Source organism: Mchenga conophoros, linkage group LG5, assembly GCF_057382185.1.
Source record: "Mchenga conophoros isolate Kocher_MC1m ecotype Shallow Benthic linkage group LG5, M_conophoros_male_GT1.1, whole genome shotgun sequence".
NCBI lineage: Eukaryota > Metazoa > Chordata > Actinopteri > Cichliformes > Cichlidae > Mchenga > Mchenga conophoros.
In genome coordinates this window covers 19,316,084-19,326,797 of record NC_140530.1, presented here as the reverse complement: position 1 = coordinate 19,326,797, position 10,714 = coordinate 19,316,084, and the positions used below count along the sequence as shown (strand labels likewise).

Genomic DNA, 10,714 nt, shown 5'->3' with positions numbered 1-10,714 from the left:
AACAGTAAATTTAACATTAATATTTTTCCTATTACTTCTCATTGGCTGTTAGTGTTATTTACTATATTGTCAGTTTTACTCACATGAATTATCTCTTACAGAAGTGCAGTCATGAAAACGAAAGTCTTCACAGGACTCTATTAAGTTTTTTGAAAAACAAAGTACACCCTTACTACTTCCACAGGAATTAAGTAGCAGCAGGATCTGCTAATCACGTACACTTGATTAATTGATTATTATCCCCTCTATGAAAGCAGAGGTGTTTGTAGTTTGCCTTGTTTGGAGTATTCAGGTGAGTCTTAACAAAATACCACTATCTTCCCAAAAGTGGACATCCCAGAAAATTCACACTAATGTTGACACATATTTAAAAAATTAAAGAAAAGCTAAAGAAAAAAACAACAAAACAAAACATGAAGCACACCTCAGGCTCTACAGGCCTCGAATGGCATGTCAAATGCTAAAGTTCATGGAGCAACACAGTAAAAAAAAGGTGGGCCTAAATTCCTCCAGATTGATATGAGATACTAGTAAAGTCATACAGAAAATGTCTTTAAAAATGGTTTCACATTAATATATCATCTCTCCATACTAAATGTCGTATGTGCATTTGTTCTCCTCATTACTGGAAGCGTGCCTCTGTAGAATCTTGATGACTGGGATGACTCTGGTGTTTATAGAGAAATTCCTCCCTTCTTACACCTATTGAATCTGGAGTCTTTATGGCCTCTTTGTAAATACAAACACTGCAACACAAAAGCGTGTGAGCTAGAAAACGGTTCATGGGTGGGAAGGCGCCACATACTTGGAGCATCTGCTGGATTTTCATCCTTGCAAACACTGTCGCATTTGCACCTTGATGATGGCAAAACGTAAGAGCTGCTCAAGGTGGGACACATCGTTTATATCATTAGGACAGACATATCAGCAAGGTGTAGAGTCTATTAAATCATGAGAGACAGCCATCAAAGTGCTTGTGTGTTTGAGATATAACGGCACTTTCATTCACATTCTTAGTGCGTGTATGTGTAAACATGCATCTCTGTGTGTGGCTGTGTGGGAGGGGAGGAGAGGCAATGAGATGAGTTAAGGAGATGAACAGATTTTGTGTGTGTGTGTGTGTGTGTGTGTGTGTGTGTGTGTGTGTGTGTGTGTATTAGGGGGTGGGTGCATTAGTCCGTGTCAGACAGCAAAGAGTGCCGCATTTATCTAGGAATCTGAGCCAAAGCAACCTCACTAGCAGGAGCACGAGAAAGGGGACAACAAGTGAGATGATCTGAGAAGAAAGAAAGAACATGAAAGAAACCCAGAGAAGAAAACACAAAATGGACAAGGACATGACTATGAAGATCTAATTTTCCCTCTTAAAAAAAGGACAAAGTCAGCAAAGTCTATTTGCCTGAAGAGGCACTGCTTGATGAGCTGAAGGAAAGTGAAGAGAAAGTTTGCAGGGAATCGTCAACACAAAGCAACTACTTGGAGGAACAACGTTGGACCACGGTTTAAAACATTTTTCCATGTTTCCTTTCAGTTCCTTTAAGTTTAGCATGCTTCCTCTCCTCTATGTGGGAGTGCTGCTATCCTTAGTTGCCTCTCCAGCCTGTATAAATCCTCCCTGCAAAGATAATCTAGTGGCCTCACCCATCCAGCCTGGGACTGGAGCTGCAGGTACCGGGGCTTGTGAGGGTCAAACTGGGACAACTGCCTGCGGGACAGGGGTTTCACTTGCAGCAATCTCGGACATCCCTCGGAAAGTGGAGCACAAACATGAAATACCCCAGTTTCAGTACAAGGTAACTGACATTTTATACAGTACTTTTCATTGTGTGTGTGTGTTTGTGTTTTTTCACAGTTCCCAGCTTAAAAATCCTAAAATCTCAGAGGGGCCAGAAACAACTCTTAAACAGTCAATTAACTCCAGCAGCCTGGGAGACCTTAAAGTTTACCTTTTTACTCATCGTGTTGTAGTGAGAGTGAGCGGCATACTACCAAACTCATGCCAGCAGGTTCTTTCTCATGGAACGCTAGACTTGGCACCACCTTCCAGCCAGGGAACAATAACCGTCAGCAATCAAAGAAGGGACAAAATTAGGTTTGCTTTAAAAATATCCTCATCATATGGCTGTGCTGAGCTCATGCAGGAACAGGTGTGTTAGGGACATGATTAACATGGGTGATGTAAGTGTAAGAGACACACTGTGACACAAAACTGAGCTGTCGGTTATGTGTGAGGATGTGTGGATGATATTTATGCACATGCACAGCTTTATTTTTAGACTTTTTATGCATGACTGAATAACACTAAGGAGTGCTGAATCATTTCTGACTTTCACAAAATGATTTAGATATATCTGTGTCACTGTCTAGCAGACTGGGGTTGTCAGAGAGCGCCTGGTTCAGCTGCAGCGCTGCATGCGCTCTGTCCAGGATACTGGGGGACCTTGGAGTCACGAGGGCCAGGAGAGCAATTCTCTTGGGGCCATCCTGGCTTTAATGGCAGCTGTGCTGACAGAGTGTGACCTCCACTGTCACAGCCAGGCGCTTGGGGCAATGGCTAAACGACTGGGTAAGTAGTACACCTTTATATCCCCAATCTCTGCAACACACAAACATGCACACACATAAATGCCAGTGCAGTCGCTCCCCCACACATAGTAAACAGAACCTCAATGAGACCTGCTAGGCATCAGTCATAGGTGAGTTCATAGGAATTTAACTGCACTAAGAAGCATGGCAAAAACTCTGTATACATGCACACACAGATGCACAGACACATACGGTACAGCTCACAAAGCGAAAAAGCCTTGAGAGCGCTATCATGCATCCTCTCTGTGAGGTATACAGGGGAGCATCTATTTTCAGCCCCTGACGACAGCGTGACTGGCCTCACTGATAACCTAATCTATCTCTTGGTTGGCAGAGAGCGCAGCGGTGGGGAGAGAGGGGGAGAAAGACTTGCTGCTTTTCCTCAAGAGCATCACTCAACATCCACCCACAGGTGAGGGCATTACAGGTAGCTACGTGAATTGTTGTTCATTTCTAAGCAGAAAATGCACTGTGTGTGCCCTAGTTGCCCCCTTGGAGAGGCTACATCCTCGGGACTGTGCAGAGATTTACACGCTGGGGATCAAAGAGAATGGAATCTACACCATCCAGCCTGACCTGAATGGGCCGGCACTAGAGGTATTTCAGATTCACCGCACTCATAAATGAGACAGACATATCACCCGCACCCCAAGCCCACACCACCCTGGTCAGCTTCTTTTGGAGATGTGCATGCTATCTGTGGATCAGTAAAATCTGGGCTTTATAATATTAGAATCTCTGTATTGGTTTAGGCTAAATGTGACATGGAGACTGCGGGTGGCGGGTGGACAGTAATCCAGAATCGGCAAGATGGCTCAGTGGACTTCAACAGAACATGGCAGGAATACCGGGAGGGCTTTGGAAATCTGCAAGGAGAACACTGGCTGGGTAACGCAGCGTTGCATGCCCTTACCTCCAGTGGCCAACACCAACTCCGCATTGAGCTGGAGGACTGGCACCAGCAGAGGCGCCAAGCCACCTACAGCAACTTCAAAGTGGCCTCGGAGGCACAGAGGTGAAGCACTCTGCACACAGATATATTTTCTGCGCTAAGGGATTAAAGTTACCTGGGGATTAGACCAAAGGTCAGAAAAAGAGAGACTTGAGTCTGGAAGTCAGCTACAACAAAAATGTATTTATTTTATCTTCAGTCACAATCTTATTTGCTTTCATGTATTAACAACAGCCATGAAAACTTGTTTTCCCAATCACTTTTTTCTTAAGTATGAACTGCACGTTTACACAAACAGACAAGGTTCTGAATATTTCAGTCAAAATGTGATTAATGTCCTGAGAGATGTGTGTTGTTTTTGTATGGCTGCCAATCAGTTTTGATCAAACTACATCCTGAAGCAGATCAGCAGAGTTAATAAATTAAAAGTTAATAAAGTTTTTAACATTACCTTTCAAACTTTAGCAAAGGCAATTAATGTCTTCGCCTAATGTCTTTATGTAATTCAAATGGCCATCTTTAACTTACTTTAAACTGTAGTTTTTGAAGTTTTCACTTTTACCTATAATCAGTTATTTGCATTCTAGTTTTCCACATATACGATAGTCTACATAACACTATACAAGCTAGGAGACTTGTATATCCAGGACTCTTTCCATTATCACCCATTCACTGTCTTGGTGTGGCTGTGACTCAGGATGTAGAGCAGGTCATTTACTAATTGGAAGGTTGGTGGTTTGTGATAGAGATGGACCGATCCGATATTACGTATCGGTATCGGTCCGATACTGACCTAAATTACTGGATCGGATATCGGAGAAAAATAAAAAATGTAATCCGATCCATTAAATATCACGAAAGCACCTCACAAAACTTGCAACACGCCGTAACTCACCTCAGAACGTTAGCACGTCGGAGCAGTATGCATCACGTGATAGAGCGGCTGTGGCATGGGGACCTGTCGGTGGTCTGGATAGCATTTGGAGCTTCGCTAGCAACCCGGCATTTCATCTCCGACAAAGTTATCCCGAGAGAAGTAAAGCAAGTGTGTAAGTCCATCTCTGAATGTTTGTAAAGCATTCCTGCGTTAAGCTTACCAAACGATATATGGAGCGACTGCCTCTTCTGGCTGCTACTTCAATCATGAAACTGCTTAATGATCAGCTGATCGGCTTTTCTGTCGCGAGTCCGTCTCTCTTGTTTGCTTTTGGCCCACTTTGCACCAGAAAGAGGAAACCAGCGGCTGAACAACAGCAGCACGTTTAAGCTTGATCAGCTGTTGTTAGAATTTATTTATTATTACTTTCTACTCGAGGATCTTTTTCTACGTAGCTGACGGCTGGTAACTGTGCAGGGGCGGATCTAGCAAAGTTTAGCCAGGGGGGCCGATAGGGCATTAACTGGGAAAAGGGGGCACAAAGACATACTTTTCTTTCTTATTCTCATTTAAAATGTCGAGCTTTTAATAAATAATTATCTGACACCCAAAGTTTTAATTTGATGTAAAATGTATAGAAGTCCATTACTGCATATAGTAACTATTAAGTCTAATATATATACCCTAGTAAGCTATAGTACTTTTTCCTTTGGGAAGGTACCATCTGTGCAGTCTGCAATTTTGTTGAAGGAAGATGTTGAATCTATTTAATATTTCTTGAAAAATAATTGATTTCTGTGCTTTTTTTTTTCACACTGCATCAAATTAAGGTTGATTACGTCGATTAAGCATCATGAGGTGGAGCGTGAGGGGTGGTTCCCTATTTTTTATTTATTTATTTTTGTTGTTGCTGGGAGTTGGAACCCTATTAGTTAGGTTGCTTAATATTTACGCTAAGTACTCTTTAAAATACCAGAATAGGGAGGATGGTGTAGGTTTAAGTTTATTAGATTGATCAGTATTGCTGAACTATGAAATTTTTTTTTTTTTTGCATACAGGTATAACAGAATAGCTTTAGTGTAGTTGTTGTTTTAAACTTGAGTATGAACTTATACAAAATGCAGCAAGATATTTAAAAAACAGTTTTGTTGATTAAAAAACACTATATCGGATTCATATCGGTATCGGCAGATATCCAAATTTATGATATCGGTATCGGTATCGGACATAAAAAAGTGGTATCGTGCCATCTCTAGTTTGTGATGGTTGCTAGAAGTGTGAATGTTTGCTAGAAGGCACTTCAACACAGCCAAAAGTGCTTGTATCAATGGGTGAATGAGACGTGTTATATAAAATGCTTTGATTGCTCAAGTAAAGTAGAAAAGTACTGTATAAGAATCAATCCATTTGCCACCTTGCTGGGAGTGTGAAATTAATATAAAACATAATTTTACTCGGCTTTTAACAAACAACACACACATAAAAACAAAACAAAAAAACCCCTCAAATGTTGTTTGTCTATCTTCCAGGTATCGCCTGACAGCACGGGAGTATTCTGGTGATGCAGGTAATGCACTGAGCTACAGTAAGCGCTACAACCACGACGGCAGGTCCTTCAGCACTGCTGACAGAGACTATGACCGTTACGTGTCGGGAAGTTGTGGTCAGTACTATGGTGCAGGCTGGTGGTTTGATGCTTGTCTGGCAGCTAATCTGAATGGACGGTACTACCGTGGGCGCTACAGCGGGGTAACCAACGGCATCTACTGGGGAACGTGGTACATCCTGACAGATGGACGAACTGGAGAGCGCTACTCCTTCAAGAGGGTGGAGATGAAGACAAGACCCAAAAACTTTATGGGAACAGACTAAAGATAATGATGTCAACATAATGGGGAAAATTTGCTGTGCAGTAGACTACAGTAATAATCACACCAGACACTTTCTTTCTTGTTTTATAATCGATAGATGCTTTGGTCACTATATTTAGCATTGCTTTCATGTCACTTATCAGTTATATGCAGATGGCAGCTAAAAGATTAAAAAAAAAAGTGTAAAAGAAATAATGTTTAAATGCTGATTAGCAGACTGTGAAGCTCTACTTTCTTTATGATGGGCTCACTCTGGTAAAAAATACATGTTACTTCATAACTGTGAAACAGTTAAATACATATTGAAAATATTGCAGAGGTTGCTGTAATAAATTTCCAGAATCTTTATTGCACATCAACAACCTGCAAAAGGCTACCTTAATGTATCACAGGATGCCAGGGGAGGCATGTTTTCTCCGTGTTAACAGTTTAAGGACAAGACAAACAACCCAAACCAGACATGAAAGTCATCCTTCACATGCATGAGTTAATACTGGTAATTTGCTTGTGTTCCTACCTGTCTATGCTCTGTGACCTACAGAAATACAAGCTGCCTGCAGCAGCTCACAGACATTGTAGGTCAGATGAAGTCATGGGAGACCGTTTACTAAAAGGCAAGAGGTCATCGTGTCCCTGCAGAGAGCTCAGCTGTTATATACACAACTAAAACTAAAACTTCATCACACTGTGATTCATGTGACAGGGTGTCTAACCACAGTCCCCTACTGTATGTTCTGCCTACAGCTGCTTTAATAGAAAGCCAAAGAGCCAAAGCTCACAGTCTGATACTAAACCAAGAGTAGCCCAGTTTTAGACAGGCCATCTCACCTGACTAATACTTTCCCAGGTAGAGGTCTAACACACTGACGCTAACTCTCAGGACCTTCTTTTTTTCCTTTTCTGTTGGCAAACCGTCCTCCACCCACCTCTATTAAATCAAACACAAACATACAGAAACAGTCACCCTCCCCTGGTCTCTAGAGTTGGTGTCAGCGGGGGTGATTCATCCACAGATGTGTTTCACGAAGACGTTTTGGGAGTAGGTATGTGAGTCAGTGGGTGTGTGTCTCACAGTCTTTGTAAAAGACTTTTTACTTTTAGCATTGTTTGCAGTGAGCTGTCAGTCTCTGCAACAAGCAGGCTGTCTAATGTGATCGTGTGACAGCGCTCTCATCTAAACACACAGACACACTGCTGTCAGACCTCCTACCTGTCAAAGTATTTCACATACACTACTTATCTACACACAAGGAGATGTCTGTTTTATGCACACACACAAACACACACACACACACACACACACATGCACACACACACAGGAGTCAGTGGTTCTCTCAGCAGATAAGGAGGTGCATGATGTGCTTGGCTTCTTAAAAACAAATGGATCCCATTGTACACATCATGGGAAGGTAATCACTGTTACACAACCACAAGCTCCTTTTCACCTTTTCACCTGTTTCACACATAATATTGCACACACACACACACACACGCACACACACACACACACACACACACACACACACACACACACACACAGGCTAACAATAAGCAATTATGATCAATCACCCATAAAACCTATTATACATATCAGCTTTCTAGTTTAATTTTCTCTGTGTGTCTTCGTGTGTGCTGGAAACAAAGCTGGATGGCTCTGTGTTCTGCCCCCTGGTGGCTCCTGGTTGTATTTTAGAGACTGAGAAAAGCTTTGTCTCAGCTGAAGATGAAATGTGAAGTCAACACAAAAGAAATTAAAACCAGGATAAAATTCTGTCAATCTAAATTCATTTTTTTTTAATCTTTAAGAGATTCTGCCTGTATAGAGATGAACGTCTAAAAATCAAGCTCAGTATCTAAATCAATTTTCACTCTATGTCATCAATAAATGGAGCAAAAACCTTTTCCTACCACTTTCTGTTCATCATCACTCTCTATTTTTGCTTTCTATCACTTAATAAGAGTTTGACTGATGTTGTTCAGACCTTCTCAAATTTCCTCCTTTTTGACTCTTCATGCTCCGAGCTGCAACTGCTTTCAATAAATTCAATCACTCCTCCTGATCTCTTCTTCTCTCCTCCTTTCTGCATCCATCAGTCTTGTTGACAAGGGAGGAACAGACGCCCAGGGTTGTGTCACCACAGTATCCTGGCACAGTGTCTGGAGTGGGGTGATAGTGGTGGTGCGGAGGGGTGCGGAGGGGTATCAGCAGGCTCTGCTGCCCCAGGGCCGGAAGCCCAGACTGGGCAGCGGTTAGCCAGCACATCCCTTTGAGAAACACTGTGCTCCTCTGAGGGAAGTTCAGATATGTGTCATTTATTTCTAAGTGACACAAGAAAATATCAGATTTAAAACAGAACTCATGTTAGTAGTAGTGTGTTCATCTTTCTGCAGGAGGCTCTATTTTTATTTTTATTTATTTTTGTGGTGCTTATAAAATATGTTTTTATAATCTTTCACATGATGTAGAAAATTTAGAACAGCCCATCTGGTTACAAAAACTTAAAAATATAATATGATCTCAAATGCCCTATGATAGACTCTTAACCTATCTTGGGTAAGTCCTGCATCTCACCTTATGAAAGCTGGAACCTGCTCAAGCCCCATTGTGACCCTGAAATGGATGAGCTCTTATAATATGGATAGGTGGCCAATAATCACTGCAAATGGGGGAAAAAAAAGTTTCCCAATCAAATAATCTGTTTATCCAGGTAATATCCATCAGTCCACCAAACGTTAATAATAATCAGTCTCAGTTTCTCTTTATATCATATTGAAATGCAGAGTAAGACTTCACAAAACACTTCAATATTTCACCCTGGAAACATTTTGTGTTTTTCCTCAGATTTGGCTCCAAAATGAATATAATCTCTCTTCACACTCAAAGGATTTTTTAAGAACATGGATGAAGGCAGAGAGAGTTTTACAGTTTTTTCTGATTGCTTAAGCACATTTTTTGTAACTATTGGCTAATTTTGCAAAACTCTTCACACAAATAAGAAAACCTGTCACCCAATAATCAAAACATTGTAGTTCTCTTGCAAAAGCAAACACAGCTAGATTAACTCTTCACACCTTCGTAAAAATGGTGTTTCCGTATCAAACAGTACACACAAGCCATCATCTACTAAGCACACAATGCGCCAACTGCACACTGATGGTATGAATACAAAACACATCTGGCTTTTGCTTTCTCTGTGCACAAGGTAGGCTATGTCAGTTTGAGCTCATACTTCTGTCATAGATCCATAAGCATAGAGGGATCCAAACTTCAAGTACATCAAAACAAACACAAGTGTTTATTTCCAAGTATAGGATTATTTGCAATCGCCATAATGACTATATGGGTTACTTGGTCTGCAGTGAACATGCTTCCTCTGCCCCCAGCATCTGGTCATCTAGCAATTCTGTAAAGTAACAATTTCAGTATTTTTACATCAATGGTATTGGTGTGTTTCTCATTGGCATATGGCAGTGCTACAAATCTTTGTGCGAAGTGACTGTACTAACCGATTCTCATTTCAAGATGTCCTTATGGTGCTTGCTACAGTGTAGCGGCTCGAGTTAGGCTGGACCCGTTGGCCAGCTACCCTCAGGGTCATTCCACGGTTGATTACATGGTCCACTATTGTAGCTCTGATGTCATCAGCAATTCTATTTCTTACTCTTCCTACCCTTCCTCTCCCCCCTCCTCATCTTCCTCTCCCTCCTCCTCGTCTTCCTCTTGCTCCTCCTTGTCCTTGTCGTCCTCTTCATCCTACTTCTTCACCTCCACGTCCTCTTCCTCGGCCTCCTCTACTTCTCACTCTTTCTGCTCCTTCCATTGTACTCCGCACACACAGCTTACCTGTATTATAGTGCTTAGGCTGATTGCAAAGTGAACTAATTATCTAAAAAAGTTTTCACATGTGAAAGTGTGCCAGACAGTTGGCAAGTTAGTGTTAATGATAGCCATACATGTGTATACTTTTGCTAGGAGTGTGTTGGAAATTTGGTAATTGAGTGTTGTGCAGTGAATTGTGCCTACAGTTTTGCAAAGTGTGTGTTACAAAATTGCAAACTGAGTGCAAAGCAGTTTTTGTGCTTTTAGTTTTGCAAACTCAGTGAGTGGTTTTGCTATAAGTCTGAATAGTTTTAGAGATTGTGCTACAGGAATCACAGTTAGGGTTTAAGCATTCAGAAAAAACTGTAAATGTGGGCTGCCCCTTTTTTGACTGCTGAAAATGACTGAAGTTGTAGGAATGTGATATTCCCATCCATGTGTTTAACAGCAGGTGGCAATGTTGCTTAGAGCAAATCTGGAAAACAACTTTCACATGAGAAACTGCACAGTAGTCTATAGCAAACAAGGCAAACAAAGTGTCTATAGAAATGAGAGAACAATAGCAACACTGTGCTCTGTCAGAAAATAAACAGCCGGAGACAATAAC

At 41.4% G+C, this 10,714-nt stretch overlaps 1 protein-coding gene across 2 annotated transcripts; it reads left to right on the top strand.

Moving 5' to 3' along the window:
- The first annotated feature begins 1,225 nt into the window (after positions 1–1,225).
- On the top strand, positions 1,226–8,189 carry LOC146574355 (fibroleukin). 2 transcript variants are annotated; one of them, XM_085273956.1, is made up of 6 exons: positions 1,226–1,793; positions 2,371–2,566; positions 2,921–2,998; positions 3,071–3,183; positions 3,339–3,601; positions 5,946–8,189. In XM_085273956.1, the coding sequence occupies exons 1-6, from the start codon at positions 1,518–1,520 to the stop codon at positions 6,286–6,288; spliced, it is 1,269 nt and encodes a 422-aa protein (XP_085130082.1). In that variant the 5' UTR covers positions 1,226–1,517; the 3' UTR covers positions 6,289–8,189. The 2 variants fall into 2 exon arrangements, with proteins under 2 accessions (XP_085130082.1, XP_085130081.1); XM_085273955.1 differs by having other exon boundaries at positions 2,368–2,566.
- Positions 8,190–10,714: the final 2,525 nt, after the last annotated feature.

Excerpts from the sequence above, each read along its gene's own strand:
- LOC146574355 (XM_085273955.1), top strand. The coding sequence starts at position 1,518 with ATGTTTCCTTTCAGTTCCTTTAAGTTTAGCATGCTTCCTCTCCTCTAT. Across the intron at positions 1,794-2,367 it reads TACCCCAGTTTCAGTACAAG|CAGACTGGGGTTGTCAGAGA; the intron begins GTAACTGACATT and ends GTCACTGTCTAG. Across the intron at positions 3,602-5,945 it reads GTGGCCTCGGAGGCACAGAG|GTATCGCCTGACAGCACGGG; the intron begins GTGAAGCACTCT and ends TCTATCTTCCAG.